At 37.0% G+C, this 17,125-nt stretch overlaps 1 protein-coding gene across 5 annotated transcripts in view; it reads right to left on the reverse strand.

Moving 5' to 3' along the window:
* The window catches only part of LOC150079313 (tyrosine-protein phosphatase non-receptor type 4-like), a 190,787-nt gene that overhangs the window by 118,955 nt on the left and 54,707 nt on the right, over positions 1–17,125 (reverse strand). For all 5 annotated transcript variants that reach the window (XR_016547581.1, XM_090383965.1, XM_090383963.1 and 2 more), the window contains exons 3-4: positions 15,552–15,695; positions 10,581–10,647 (exon numbers count right to left, since the gene is read on the reverse strand). Coding sequence is in view for 4 of the 5 variants with exons in the window: in XM_090383965.1 (XP_090240091.1) it covers positions 10,581–10,647; positions 15,552–15,695 (211 nt within the window). In the remaining variant the exon portion in view is untranslated. The remainder of the gene's footprint in view (positions 1–10,580; positions 10,648–15,551; positions 15,696–17,125) is intronic.

The raw sequence follows: 17,125 nt of genomic DNA on the forward strand, positions 1-17,125 counted from the left end.
CACTGTACTTGCCTTTACGGAAGCAAAAACCCTTTCCTTTACCCCCGATGGTAATTAAATCTTTAAGTAAATCCCACGTCAGTACACTGTGATCACTGCCACCTAGTGGTTCTTTTATCTGCAAATTCCTAATACATGAATGATCACTGCTGATAACCAGATCAAAAGTATTACTTTCTCTGGTTGCCTCTTGAACATGCTGCTGTAAAAAAACAATCATCCAATAAATCCACAAAAGTCTGACTAGTGTGTGAGTGACCAACCCACAAGTTCCAGTCAATATCTGGGAAGTTAAAATTCCCCATTATAAGACATTCCAATTTACTAGCCCACTATTTTTCTGTACAATTGTTCATTGTACTCATTCGAGTCATTAGGCCTATAACACACTCCTACTCTTATTTTTGCTTTTACAGTGCTTATGTCACACTAAACTGACTCAACAGTGCACTGTTCATCTATATCAACTGGATGCACTTCTTTTGATTTTATGCTTTTCTTAATTAACAGCATAACACCTCCTCCCTTCCTATCCTTTCTGTACACGTTGTACTCCCCAAATTCCAGTTCGGCATTCCTTATATCTGTGTGACACCACATCTCTGATATCCCAACAATATCTGCCTTTGATGTCTTGACCAACACTTCAAATTCATCAAATTTATTTACTATACTTCTAGCATTGGTATACATGCAAGTATACATGCACCTATTCTTATTTTTAGTTACTCTAACACATCCCATATACCCACCTGTTTCACGATGACTGCCATCCATCCCCGAAACCCCCAACACCCCTCGCTCCAGGTCGCTGCTTATTCTAATAGAAGTTGTGCAAGAATCACCTTCACCTCTGCCTGCGGCTACTGTTAAACTATTAGTCCTTGTATCCCCCAAGCTATCAGTTTTCCGACCCACCTAACACTGCCTCGATAGCATCAGCAAATATTCTAGGTAAGTTAATTATGATGTCATCACTGGACTCAGGAGAAATTCCCTTGGATTGGAGAAATGTACATAAAGATGGTCTAACAGTGAATTCGCTAACTACCAACCAGTCAGTCTGACTTCAGCAGTATGGAAAATAATGGAAGCAATGATCAAGAATACAGTAAAGGATCATTCAGTTCAGACAGAAATGGAATTCTTAAAGAAACACAGCATGATTTTGTAAAGAGAAAATAATGTTTAATCAATGTGGTTAGCTATTTTGACAGAGTCACTCATGAGTTTGATGTAGGAAATAATTAGGAATAATTTTGATATTGTTTACTTGGATTTCAGCAATACATTTGAAAGCAGTTCTGCATGAGAGGTTACTGTATAAGCTGGGACATGTTCGAATCATAGGAAAAATCCTTAGATGGATCACAAGGTTGCTGGAGAGTAGGAGATTGACAGTTTTGATTAATGGTTGTTCTTCAGATTGGGCTAAAGCAAGGGTGTCTGATCCATGGCCCACAGGGTATGTGCAGCCGCTCCTTCACACTGTGCAGCCCATGACAATATAGGCAGCCTTCAAGTGTTATGTATTCCCTGAGTTTAAAACTAGTGTCAAAAAATATAGTTTCACATTGATTTTTGAAAATCTGTTTTTAATATTCGATTTTTTCATTATCTTCCTTAAAATTTAGGAATATTATTATAACCATATAATAGGAATGTTATTAATATTATGTAATAATAAGAGGATTTTCTTATTTAATTATTAAATTTAAAAAAACACAAATGTAGTTTGTTATCTACATACATATGTAGATAACAAAAATTAAATTCTGTTTAAAAAAAAAATGCATAATTAGTGGTAAGGCACTGGTCTTGTAGCCCACAACCTCCCTTGCCATGACAATCCATATGACCAGCAATCTTCAGCCGTTTATATGTTTTGGTTTCTAGACTAAAAAGGTTAGACACTCCCCCACCCCAGGGCTAATATAACAAGAGGGGTTTCCTTAGGATCAGTACTGGGACCACCCAAATACAGAGAATGCGGAAAGGTCAGGGAATGACCACTGCATATCCCCGGAGCAATATGGCCTTAGTTGCTAATGCTCCTAAAAACCAAATAACAAACAAACAAACTGGGACCACAGTTGTTTCTTAAATGACATCAATGAAGGGATTTGGGATATAAAGTCAAAATTTGCAGATGTCAAGACTGTAGAGTAATCAATTGTCAGTGCAAAGCAGCACTACTTTAAGACAACTTAAATAAACTTCAAGGATGGTCAGAAAAGTGGCAGCTATGTTTTAATGCAGTAAAATGCAAAGTCTTACACATGGGGAATAGCAACCCCAAAATAACTTATATACTTGGTGGTGTTGAATTAAAAATAGTAGACAAAGAATTTTGATGTTACTGTATGGTCAGACATGAAGTTCTCTGAGCAGTGTAGACAGGTGGCAAGGAAGGCCCATGGTGCCCTATCAATGATTTATCAAATGTTTGACTGCAAAGATAGGGAGGTTGTATTCCCACTATATAAGGCAACCTGGAATACTGTATTCAAGTATGGAGAATGCATCTAAAAAAAACGTGAATGGTCCAAAAAAAAGGCAATGCATCCCTGATAATATCTGCAAAAGGACAACCATATGAGGAAAAACTTTATGTAAGCTAGACACCTTACAGGACCAATAATTGATATGCATAAGGCTCTGAGAGAAGAAAGTAAAATGAATGAGGGCAAAATTTTCACTTATAAATGATTCCACAGCTATAGAACACAAATTTAAATAATAGTGGAAGACGTTTAGACAGGACTGTTTGTTTGTTTGTTATTTGGTTTTTAGGAGCATTAGCAACTAAGGCCATATTGCTCCAGGAAATGCGGTGGTCATTCCCTGACCTTTCCGCATCCTCTGTACTTGGTGGTGACGGGCTCGAACCCCAGTCTAATCAAGAAGCGTGTGCTACGCACTGCTGCTCCTTCCCACCTGGCTACGGAGGTGCAGACAGGATTGCAAGAAGTTTGCTTTTAGCCAGTGTGTTGTTAATTGCTAGTATAAGTTGCCTCCATGGCTTTTCAAGGCTGAAAGCTTGAGGAGATTAAAAGGTTAACTGCAAACTACCTAGTGAGAAGGAAGTCAAACAGTTAATTTACTTTTATTTTATTATTTTTTTTGTATTTTTAATTTTTTTTTTAAATTATTCATTGATATATTTTTGACTAGTGCAGCAAAAGCTTCAGGCTTCCTTGCACCATATGGCAAATACTAGTTATCTAATGCAGAATGTTGCATTTCACAATATACTTTAACTGTCATTATTTCAGGAATAATTATGCAGGTCTTATTGTAGCAGCATACCTCAGTTACTATTGTTTAACTTCCCAATCTCTTTTATAGCCTTAGCTGCTCGTGCACCAAAAAAACAGAAACCCAATCTCTGTACCATCAGAAAATCTATACATCAAGGCTGATTATGCCTTCATTAATGTCATTAACAAATATAAGAAGCTCAGTAACAAAATAATAACAATTATGAAAATATATTATTAGTATTAGTAGTGGTAAATGATGTAAAAAAGCAAGCTTATACAGCAGCAGGAAGGGGGGAAAAAAAAAAAAACATACTTCCCATATCCTATCCATTCCCTCTAATAGTCTTCCTAGTTTACCCTGAATTTTTTAAAACTGCCATTCTACAATATCAGATGAAAGTTTGTTCCAATACTTAACTACCTACTGGCTGAAGGCAATTTCCACACATCTATCCTACAACTACCCTTCTTCAATTTGAATTTAAGCCTTCTCACACACATGTAGTCTAAGCAAGAGAAAGGATGCCATCACCATTGAGCTCACAATCCATTCAAAGCCTTACCCACCTAAATCCCAGGGGCTTACATCTGGTGAGTATGAGCTTGGCACACCCAGGATCCTGAGCTGGATATCATCATCCTTCTTTTTCTTGGTGATCCCCCCCCCATCTCTCTCTCTCTCTGGGTAATTCAGAATTTTTTTTGGCTGGTGCAGCATAAGCCTCAGGCTTCCTTGCACCATATGGCTAATAATAATAAAATCAGATATCCTTGTAGGTAGTTAGTCTCTTGACACTCGCAGGTGCTTAGTCCCCTCAAAAACCTTGTTGCACTTCGCTGCACCTGTTCCATATCCTTCCTAAAATGAAGCTTCTAAATCTGTATGCAGTACTCAAGGAGCCTAACATTTTCCTTATGTAATGGTATATCACCTTATCCTTGCTGACAAAATTCCTGTATATCATTGAGAAAACCACATGAGATGTCCTAGCAGCCTGTCTGCACTGCTCAAAGAACTATATAAATGACTGTACAAATACTCCCAGTTCTTTTTCATTCTCCATTATCCAGAGCTTGTACCACACAGTTGTTACATTAATCTGGGATTACTGCTACCAATGTGCAATACCTCATAATTGTTAATGTTAAACTTCAATTGTCACTTCTTAGCCCATCTGCCTAAATTTTCTAGATCTTGTTGAAGTAGTTTACCTTGATCACTATCATTAACCACCCTGCAAAACCTTTATATTATCTGCAAACTTAGGCATTAAGCCTGATATACCGTTATCAATATCATTAATAAATACAAAAAACAACAATGGACCCAGCACAGAACCCTGGGAAACTCCATTAATAACATTAGTCCAAGAAGAGCAGTGTCCACTGATAACCACTCTGTATTCTCCCAACCATCTTTTTATCCAAAGCAATAACTTGTGCTTAATGCCACACTGCTCCAATTCATACAGGAATATTTTATGTGCAACAGTATCAAAACGTTTTCTGAAATATAAGTATTTGATGTCAAAAATAATTTTTTCGTACAGTTCCTTTGTTACTTCATCATAGTATCCAATCAGATCAGGTAGACAAGATTGACTCTGAACAAAATTGATACTGTAACCAGTGCACACTACTGTAAGGAGGTAATCCTTCCCCATGTGCATCTATACCGAGGTGCCATTGGCCCCAAGTTCATATTTATGGATGATAGCGCCACACCCCATCGCACTGCAGCTGTTGATATGCTTTTGGAAAGTGAGGACATTGTTCATATGGATTGGCCTGCCCATTCCGCCGATCTAAATTCCATCAAACACATATGGGATGCTCTGGGGACATGCTTAGCAGCACGTCCACACCCACTAGAAAATGTTCACCAACTGAAGATGGCGCTGACAGAGGAATGGATGATGTTATCACAAGAACTTATCAACAACATTGTTCTAAGTATGGACAGACAGTGCTATTTTGTTATTTGGTTTTTAGGAGCATTAGCAACTAAGGCCATATTGCTCGGGGATATGCGGTGGTCATTCCCTGACCTTTCCGCATCCTCCGTATTTGGTGGTGATGGGCTCGAACCCCGGTCTAATCAAGAAGCGTGTGCTATGCACTACGGCTCCTTCCCACCTGGCTACGGAGGCACCTCACAGACAGTGAAAAGCCGTAATCGACATTAGGGATGGCCATATCTCCTACTGAGGACCACCTCTTCCCTTTGTTCCATCTTTGGCAGTGATGCATCTATCATGGCAGCCAGTGCTATGTTGCCATTTTTGAATAAAGTCCCTCTGTACCGTTTTGTTTCCGTTGTTGTGTCAGTGTTGTTTCCTTCAACATTTCTGTACCTCACAAAGTTCCTTTGGTATGCTTTTCCCATATCCAAGCCACGCCTATGAGAACCTACAGGTGAAAACCTGACTGGTCCTTAAGTTTTGCACACCAGTGTATGTGAATGTAGATGAAAATACCTATTCAGTTTTCAGCAATCTGAGCAAAATCATCAACAGTTAAACATTCATATCTAGTGGACCAATGAGATTCAGCTCCCTTATTTCTAGTACTTATAAGTCAAGTCTTTGCTGCTTTTCTGTGCATTCTTTGTCAGAGACTTTGGAGACTAGCTTATATTTACTATAGGTTTCTGTATCACCTGATAATTTATATGCATCCCATGCATTTTATTTCTCCTCCATGAGTCTCGTTAGATCATTTGACATCCATTTAGGTCAAACAGTTACACTATCTCTTAGTTGGTACAAATAAAAAATTATTGTTTGCAAGATTACTTTCCTGAGTGCTTCCTATTTAGAATTGGTTGTTGGCAGTGCTTTTTTTGTAAAAAAAAATAGGTGCTGGTACTCATTCTTTGCTATCAGGTAAAATTGAAAATTAAAAGGATGTGAAAAGTACCCTGAAAATTTTTTTTTCCTGATATTGTTACTTTAATAGTGATGTTTTTAGAATAAGAACAAATTAAGTAAATTAACACAGTTTATTAATCATAAATTTATTATTCAAGTATATAAAAAAATAAGTAAAATGTGAGTAAAATAAGTAAAAAATAATAACATAAGTAAAAATAATTTCATAATAAAGTTTTTGTAGAATATTTCAAATTTTTATTAAGTTCTCATCCGACACCCTATGCCAAATGGTTGGCAACCTTTTTTGAATGAAGAGCCATTTTTGATCTAATTAAAAAAAAAAAAAAAGAGAGAGAGAGAATCCAAAGAGCTGCACCTCAGCTCAAGCTGGGATGGGAGGGGCGAGAGTTTAAGAGCTAGAATAGAGTGGGAAAGTGTTTATTAAAAAAATATTTTTTTTGAAATATTATTTATTAATACTGAAAAACGTAACCAACATCCAATTAGGTACAAATTAATGTGACTTTTACTGATGAATTTCTTGAGCAAGTCTCTCAACATCATGTGAGTATATTGTAATTAAACATGCTCGCATTGTTCAGACGATGGTTTCTTGATTTATTTTTAATATAGTTCATGTTGAAAAATATTTGCTCGCTGAAATATGTCAAACCAAAAACTGAGAGAAGTCCAAACGCAAATATTTTTAAATTTATATATGGGTCCAGCCTTTTGCCTCTCCAAATCCTCGATTTCAATTTTAAAGCATTTTAGTCTTGCACTCCACATGTCCTTGATTTTTAAGTCCTCTAACTCCATTTCAAATTGTGCTTCCTGGGAGCTGTAAAGTTAAAGAGCGGCAGTTACATGTTAAAAGAGCTGCATGCTGCTCGCGAGCCGCAGGTTGCCGACCCCTGTCCTATGCTGACTTCTTTTCTTCCTCTTTGTGTGTTGGTTGCTGAATGACATTTCTGAAGCAGCCACAAATTGACATATTTTGCTGGATCGAAGCGGGTCAGCGGTTTGCCTTACAATTTTAAGAAATTGTAGTGAAGAAACTGTGTTTGTTATCAACGAAGCGCTGGTTGGGCTGGTGATCAGATTCATTTGTGAAAATCCTTGTTCACAATCACTCAATGAATTTGGTATCGTATTCAAAGCGTTCATCAAATGCTTCAATTCTTCTGAAACCTTCTTATCAATTAGGTATCCACGAATTGCATCTCTTTCATTTAACTGTAATCTAATTGACAATTTTCTAACTTCAATTTCATTAAATGCCACAATTCATGTTTAGAAGAATTGATACCTTCATTGTCCTCATTTTCCTTCTCTCGTCGTTGGTACTGTCACTAGTTCTTAAATATGAATTTTTTGTTTTCTTTTTTTTGAAACTGTCCAAAATATCGGTGTCATTCGGATATTCAGGTACTCTGACCCAGTAAACAGAGATAAGGAAAATTTATGGAAAAATGTGGATAATGCACTTCCGCAAAACAACAGATGATTATTTGTCGGGGTAAAAGAAAATCACTTTTCTAATTCTCGAATGGAGCGCTTACGGTTGATTCACAAAGGTGTCCAGCCTACGGTCCGCAAGGAAAGTGAACTAAAACAGCATTTTAAATTTTGATAATTATCAAAAACATTTTCTCATTAAATGTTTTGTTCAGTAAATGTAATTGTGTATTGTACTTAATAAAATTTTCGAATATTTTATTATTCGACACTAAGGAAATCTAACTTTGAATTTTTTTGAATATGGCCCCTGTACGGGGAAAGGTTGGACATCACTGCAGTAGAAGGTGGACCAGAGCCCATTGGGAATACACCTTGATCTGCTCACTCTCGCTAGCGCGACTCCTCCGTATGTGGAACAGGTGGTCGGATAGGTTTTACCGGGTACCACTAAGTTGTAGAATGCTTTAGCTCTCTCAATCCATGCAGCAGCACTAATTGCCGAAATTGCTTGCAGGCCAGAAATGCGTACAGTGCGTACTGAATTAATTCTCTCCTAATCCGTTCGCTATATGAAAATTTTCTTCGCTCAACGGAAAGTATTTTAAATGTAACTTCAGAGGGGAATTCAAAATAATTAAACAGAGGTCCGGCTGAGTAATTTAGAATTATAAAAATGGTTATACAGTTTTATATAGAAAATATCTTAAAAATAGACAGTAAAAAATACAAATTTAGTTAAATAATTTTAAGCTTATTTGAATAGTAGATAAACATGAGAAAAATATTTGTGGAATATTACAAATTTCGAAGTGCACTGTGTCCAAATGTCACACTCGCTGTTAATAAAGGTGCCAGTATGCCGTACCATTGCATATCGTCCCAAAAAAAAGCACTGATAATATCATCAGTTGGTCCAACAGCATAAATTTAAAAGCTACCTGAGATCATAGCATTCAACCTATATGAAAGCAAAACCCTTCACTTTGCCCTTGACAGTAGTTACTTTCCTGAGTGCTTCCCATTTAGAATTGGTTGTTGGTAATATCATCAGTTGGTCCAACAGCATAAATTTAAAAGCTATCTGAGATCATAGTAGTCAACCTATATGAAAGCAAAGCCCTTCACTTTGCCCTTGACAGTAGTTTAATTAAACCCTACATCAACATACTGTGATCATTGTCACCTAGTAGGTCTTTTAACTGCAGATTCTTAATGAATCATGAGTTGCTGCTGATAATCAGATCAAGAGTATTGCTTTCTTGCATTGTCTCTCTATCATTCTGGTGTACTAAATAATCATCCGATAAATCCTCAACTGTCCTGCTACTGTGCGAGTGAATAACCGACAAGTTCCAAATTATATCTGTAAAGTTAAAATTCCTCATTATAAGATATTCTAATTTACTGGCCCACTCTGTATGTCTGTACAGTTGTTTGTTATACCCATCACAGTTATTAGGCATATAACACAAGCTGACTTTCAGTTTTGTTTTCCCGGTGCTTATGTCACACTAAACTGAATTAACATGGCACTAACCACCCATGTTAAATGGATGAACTGCCTGAGATTTTGTGCTTCTTAACTAAAAGCATAACCTCACCCCTTCTCCTCTCTTATCTGTATTTCCGATCAGCTTTTGGACTACTCACTTCCATCAAAAAAAAGTGCATATTCTACTCCGTAACTGCCTTTCTATATAAAAAGGAGAGGGAAATGTGTCCAGTAGCAATAACTAATGATGCTGTTAATCTTTATTTGTATGACAATGTCTGTACAATATTGTATATAGATGGCAGAGTTGCTGAAAAATAGGCTGGGACCACCTAGCATAATAATAATAATAAATGTCCCTTCTGTACACATTGTACTATCCATATTCAAATTGTTGTTGTTATGTTATTTGGTTTTTTAGGAGCATTAGCAACTAAGGCCATATTGCTCTGGGATATGTGGTGCTCATTCCCTGACCTTGCAGCATCCTCCGTATTTGGTGGTGACGGGCTCGAACCCCGGTCTAATCAAGAAGTGTGTATTACGCACTGCTGCTGCTTCCCACCTGGCTACGGAGGCGCCATATTCAAATTCTGCGCATCCCTTATGTCTGAGTGAAACAATGTGTCCGATAACCCCATGATGTCTGCATTTTATTCCAGGAGAGTAATAAATAAATTCATCAAATTTATTTTATTATTCTCCTGGCATTAGTGCACAGGTAAGTATACATGCACCTGTTTTTACTCTTAGTAACCGTAACACAGCCTGTATATTTGCTTGTTCCACGAGAATCCCCAGCAAACCTCAAAACCTCTGACAACATGCTTTCCAGGCTGTGGTGTATCCCCTAAATAGCAGTTTTCTAACCCACCTAAGACTGCCTCAATAGCATAGCAAGTATTCAGGCACCCCTTCTATTTAAGTGTATCCTATCCCTGTAAATACAGTCTCTCCTGTTAACAAACACAGACCATCCTGAGAAAAATTCAACCCCATGAGCCTTGCACAGTCTATCCAGGGCCAAACTGATTGACAAGGCTCCCATTGTGTCTGTATAGAACTCTGAAGTATTTTAAATAAAGGGATAATTAATCCAAGTGTTGACAAATTTTAGTTTTACTGAAATATACCTGAAGTACAAATCCCTTTACCTAGTATTCTCAATTTACTAAAATTTCAGATTAATGAAGGACTGATGGGTCTTAGTAAAACAGCATAGCTTTCAGACAATTCCTACTGCACCAAGGTACATACAAGAAAAGTGGGTATTCTTACTGTGCTTAAGGATAGAACAGGAAAATATTTAATGAATTATATAAGATCATGTTTTAACTAATTTTGTGGCACCACCAGCATGCACAACTACATGCATTACAATGCATTTCCTTGCTTCAATGCTAAAAATACATTATTTTATAGTAACATAAGCAATTACACCCCTTTCTAAAAAAATATATTGTCAAGTTTAATTATGAAAAGAGCACATACCATTAGGATAAAGAGTTAACATAAGTTCTCCAGGGGTGTCTAATGATGAATGAATCAATGTTATAACCTAAATAAAGGATAAACATTATTATGCATTTTAATAAAATATAGCAAAATCAAATTTTCGTATATAAAAAAACTGACTTAATATTTACAAAATAAAAATATTATGCAACCCTAAGTACAGTTTTGAATGAATCGCTACTTTCAGTTAATTTTTAATCAAAATTAAAGAAACTGTAAATTATTGAGTTTTATATAAAGTTTAAATGTAAATGTGTTTGTAATGTTCAATTTTGTCAAATATCCACCTGAAATAAAGTACTGTAAATATAAATTAGAAATAACAAACAATATACAGTAAACCCTTGCTAATCCGGTTACAGTTAATCTGGATCGAAATATGAAAAATACCATCCACAGTTGAGTACTTTGAAAAACACACAGGATTTAGGAAGGCAGATGAGTCACTCTGACTGCATGCTATTTGACTGCGCAGAGAGAGAGAGAGCGAGCGAGAGAACAAACATACATACATTACATTGCCTTGCATGTTGCTCAGTATCACTGTTGACGCTGAGTCAGATGGAGGTTATTGCTTATATTGCCTCATTTGTGTACTTCTTTATGTACATAAGTTAACATATTTTATATAATTATGGGTTCTAAATAATTAAAAAGTGGAATAAAAAGAAAAAAACATTACTTTAACTATCATTAACAAACTCAAAGTGATAGAACAACTTCAACATGATGTTCCTGGAAAAAAATTGCTCAAGCATCTGGTATTGGCCAACAGACTGTGTCAGATATTAAAAAACAAAAAGGATCTATAAAGGAATTTGCTTTAAAATTTGGTGTGGCGAGTGATAAAAGCAGAGTGTCAAATAGACAGACATTAAAGAGCCAAAAGAAGTGTTGCTTGAAGAAGCTGTATTTAAGTGGTATTCACAGCAATGATCAAATGGCAGTGGCACGCATGGTGTTGAGCTAAAGGCAGCAGCAGAAAAGTTTGCAAAGCACTTGAAATTACTTCAAGTAAAATTGAAATTACACAATTTTACTTGCAGTTCAGGATGGTTGTGGCAATTTAGACAAAGGCACAATACTACTAATAGAATAATTTGTGGTGAAGCCCTAAGTAATGTTGAAGGTGTTGAGCCATTTAGAAAAAAATTATATGAAATAATAATATAATCAGGGGTCTTTGTTATTCTCAAATATATAATGCTGATGAAATGGGACTGTTTTGGCATGGTCTACCAGAAAATACACAAACTTCTTGTACAGAGCAGTCAATACCAGAACGGAAAAAAGTCTTCTATCAATGGATAAATGTATTGTCTTTTTATAGTTTTTTTTCTATTGGAATGAGCAGAAGCCTGAAAAACAAGATGCAGGATATTTCAGAGACTGCTGGGAATCATTGCAGTACAAGTAAACACATGGGTTGTGTTAGGGTAGCTAAGAATAGAAATAGGTGCATGTATAGTTGTGTGTACACCAATGCTAGGAGTTTAGTAAATAAATTTGATGAATTTGAGATATTGCTCAAAACATCAAAGGCAGATATTGTTGGGATATCAGAGACGTGGTGTCACACAGATATAAGGAATGCAGAAATGGAATTTGGGGAGTACAACGTCTACAGAAAGGATAGACTGCATAGGAAGGGAGGAGGGGTTATGCTATTAGTTAAGAAATATATAAAATCCAAGGAAGTGAAGCCAGTGGACATCGCTGGACAGTGCAGTGTCGAGTCAGTTTGGTGTGACATAAGCATTGGGAGATCAAAATTGAGTAGGAGTGTGCTATAAGCCTAATGACTCTGATGAGTATAATAAGAAACTGTACAGGGAAATAGAGTGGGCCAGTAAATCAGAGAGTCTTATAATGGGAGACTTTAATTTCCCAGATACTGACTGCAATTTGGGGGCTGGTCACTCACACACTAGCAAGGCTTTTGTGGATTTATTGGATGATTGTTTTCTAAATCAGCATGTTCGGGAGGCAACTAGAGGGAGGAATACTCTTGATTTGATTATCAGCAGTGATTCTTCATGCATTAAGAATCTTCAGATAAAGCAACCACTAGGTGGCAGTGATCACAGTGTGCTGAAGTGGGATTTACTCAAAGAGGTAACTACCATTAGGGGTAAAGGGAAGGGTTATTGCTTTCATAAAGGCTACAATGATGGACTGAGAAAGTATTTAAATTCTATACAGTGGGACCAACTGATAATGTTACCAACAGCAAATGCAAAATGAGAAGCATTCAAAGAACTTATCTTGGACACTACTAGGCTTTACATACCGACTAAGAAATATTGTTCAAGGTTTAGGCCTAAATGGATGTCAGATGAACTAATAAGGCATATGGCAGAGAAGAAACATGCATGGGATACATACAAATTAACACATGACACAGAAGCCTATGATAGATACAAGTTGATCTGTAACCAAGTTACCAAGGAGGTTAGGCAGGCGAAGGCAGATTACAAGAAATCTTTGGCAAGGGATGCAAAGAAAAACAGCAAAGAGTTCTTTACGTATGTAAACTCTAGAAGGAAGGGGATGAATCAGATTGGTCCATTTGATATCGATGGGTCAACTGTTGATGATCCTGCTCAGGTAGCTAACAAACTAAATGAATATTTTGCATCGACATTCACACATGAGGAGTTATTTAGCGAGGGGAAAGCCAGAGGTGTATTCAACTCTAGCAGTAAGCTAGAGAATCTTGTAATAACTGAGAGTAAAGTGGAGGAGAAATTGTTGAAGATAAATACAAGAAAGGAACCTTGGGTGGATGGGATCTATCCAGTTATATTAAAGGAGGCAGCAAAGGAAGTAAGCAAACCCTTAGCCATAATTATGAGAGCTTCCTTGGACTCAGGGGAGGTACCCACAGACTGGAGATGTGCAAATGTGACCCCAATTCACAAAGGGGGATCAAAGGCTGACACAAGTAATTATAGACCTGTGAGTTTAACTCCTGTTCCAGGAAAATTAATGGAGGCACTAGTTAAAGAAGCACTGCAGGATCATTTAGACAAGACTTCAGTTATAGCTCGGACACAGCATGGTTTTGTTAAGGGGAAGTCTTGCCTGACCAATTTGATTGGATACGATGATGCAGTCACAAAGGAACTGGATGCAGGGAATAACTTTGATATTATATACTTGGATCTTAGAAAGGCTTTTGATACTGTTGCACATGGAAGACTGCTGCACAAATTGGAGCAGTGTGGCATTGGAGGCAAATTGCTGCTGTGGATAAAGGGTTGGCTGAGGGGAAGAAGACAGAGAGTGGTAATCAATGGACACTGCTCGTCGTGGACTAATGTTATTAGTGGAGTCCCTCAGGGCTCAGTGTTGGGTCCATTATTGTTTTCTGTATTTATAAATGATATTGATGATGGTATATCAAGCTTAATGTCCAAGTTTGCAGACGATACAAAGGTAGGCAGGGTTGTCAAGGACACTACGCTGCTGCAACAGGATCTGGAAAGGTTGAGCAGATGGGCCTGAGAGGTAGCAAATGAAGTTTAACATTGACAAATGTAAAGTACTACACATGGGAAACAGCAACCCCAGAGCAATGTATCAACTCTGTGGTACTACACTGACAGTGGTAGAGAATGAAAGGGACCTGGGGGTGGTTGTGCAGGCAGATATGAAGTTCTGTGAGTAGTGCAGACGGGCTGCAAGAGTAGCTCATGGTGTATTGTCAATGATATATAGGAATTTTTCTAGCAGGGATAAGGAGGTGATTATTCCCTTGTATAAGGCAATGGTCAGGCCACACCTAGAGTACTGTATACAGGTCTGGAGGCCTCATTTCAAGAAGGATGTAGAGCTGCTGGAACGAGTACAGAGAAGGGCAACAAAATTAGTGAATGGAACAAAGGGGTGCTCTTACGAAGAAAGGCTTAAGTTTTGCAAATTACAGTGTCTGGAGACTAGGCAGGCGAGGTGATCTGATAGAGGTGTATAAAGCCTTGAATGGTTTGAGCATGCTCAATGCTGATGGGATTTTTCCTCTCGCTCAGAATAATCACCTGAGAGGGCATAAATTCAAATTGAGGAAAGACAGATGTAGGATAGACGTGCGGAAATTTGCCTTTAGCCAGCGGGTGGTTGGTTGATGGAACAAACTTCCATCCCTTGTCGTGGAAGTTGATAGCCTAAATAAGTTTAAGGCTCAGCTGGACAGGTATTTCGAACAAACAGAGGGGTGAAGTGGAAGTGGTTATTTTTTATTTATTTATTTTTTTTTTTTTGGCTGATGCTGCATAAGCTTGCTTTCTTGCATCAAATGCCTCTACTAATGCTAAATAAATACATTTTTTATAGGCACACGGTGATATTTTTTTATTTTATTTTCATCAGCATTAACTATATCATTAAATTTTCCATTTATTTGTGTTCTAAGTTTTTTTGTCTTTTAGGACTATCATTTGCTTACTAATCCAGATGACCTCTCCCCCCAATTAATCTGGATTAGTGAGGGTTTACTGTATTTGTAATATATTACCATTACATAAAAAAACAAATTTCTTAAAAGAGATGTGGCTTCTATTTGTGGTAAATGTGGAATAATCTTCACATAAAAAAATTAATGCCATTTTGTAGTGCAAACTTCAGTCTCCTTTTAATTTAGTATACCAAAGGGTTTTAGTTATATTATGAATATAATAATAGCAATAATCAAGTGGCCAATTATCAAAAGAAAGCCATAGAAAAACTGACTTGATATTTACTTTTACATTTTAACTAACTGACTTTTACAGTAAACATTAGATAATTCATTGTTATATTATACAGTTAAATTAAATCACTGCTATGATTAAATCACTAACTTTCAATCAAAGTGATTTAGGTAATGGTCATATGACTTCCATGTACCAATCTGATTTAGTTTCCAATATCTCAGTTTTGCAAGATGGCTATTCTCTGCTGCTACAATACCTGTTCATGAGTAAGAGATGACACATCATATCCATTAATCATTAAAATTTCGTCTCCTTCTTTCAGCCTGGGTATACATCTATCAGCAGGGGAACCAGGAATTATCTTTGATATGAGTACTGGTAAGTTTTTTTCCTTTCCTCCCTGGAGAAAAAAAAAAGATAACTACATATTGTCTTACGATTACAACAAAAACATCTTAAATAAAGTGTGATAAAAGAAATATATGCAACAATTTGTAAACCTTGTAATTTCATTAACTGCCACTTCAGAATTTACTTAAAAAAATACAAAATATACTAATGTATTTGTTCCTCTTTAATGAACATAACAATATATATTCTTTAATATTATGATGGCTCATACTCCCCTCAAAAAAATACTCTATTGTAGAATACTGATTGTTTAGTACTAAATATTTTCTGGTTACATTTAGCTTCTATATACCAGCCTAACAAATTTCAGGATCTGATGCAAAAACAAATAAGGAGCCCCTCACTCCATAATATATTAGATTATAGGTATCAACACAGGTAAGTCACCTGAGTCACAGAGTCTCAGAATGTCTGGAACCAAATTATGATATTCAGTTTAGTTGATTCATTTCCTGTTGAATGTCAACAGTCCATTTGACTGTTGCTCCCGGCAGACATACCCTGGGTCTAGGGTATGTCTGCTGGGAGCAACAATTTAGGGGGGAAGTAAAGAGAATATTATTATTCATGTGGGGACTAATGATATTAAGCACACATGATCTGATGATTTGTTAGACAAATATAGTGCCATGCTGAAGAAATGCCACGAGTTAGGTCAGAATGTCCATGTGTCTGCAATTCTGCTCAGGCACAATAGGAGGCATTATTTGCTGAAAGCCTTATGGATTAACTCCAGGCTTGAAGGACTCTGCAAGACTTTTGGGGGGAAATTTTTATCAGACTGGCCAGGTACGCGCCTCCGTAGCCAGGTGGGAAGGAGCAGCAGTGCATAGCACATGCTTCTTGATTAGACCGGGGTTCGAGCCCGTCACCACCAAATACGGAGGATGTGGAAAGGTCAGAGAATGACCACCGCATATCCCGGAGCAATATGGCCTTAGTTGCTAATGCTCCTAAAAACCAAAAATAACTAACTAACTAACTGGCCAGGTAGAAGGAATTTGTTTTGTAGAGACAGGACACATTTAAACAAAGGTAGTGCAAGAGTTTTTGCCAGTATCATTGAGGATAGCTTAAAGGTTCAGGGAAACTGCTAGTTTGGGAGGACAAGGGTAATATACATATGCATTTATCTGATAATACTAGTCAAAGTAACTAATGCACATCTCAAGAGTTCTTGTTTGTTACCACAACAGATCATATTAACAAGTTTTACTGAGGGCAAAAACGTTTCAAATGAGCAGATGGCTAATGCCAGGGACGCCAGCTTAAATAACTTCAAGGGGTGTGTCAGGGTAGTTAACTATACAAGAACACTAAGTCTTAATTGTCTATACAGTAATGTCAGAAGTGTTGTCAATAAAATGAGTGAATTTGAACTGCTGGTTAGGACAAGTAATACTGACATAATAGGGCTTA

Source organism: Mastigoproctus giganteus, chromosome 10, assembly GCF_048544385.1.
Source record: "Mastigoproctus giganteus isolate SK-2022 chromosome 10, ASM4854438v1, whole genome shotgun sequence".
NCBI lineage: Eukaryota > Metazoa > Arthropoda > Arachnida > Uropygi > Thelyphonidae > Mastigoproctus > Mastigoproctus giganteus.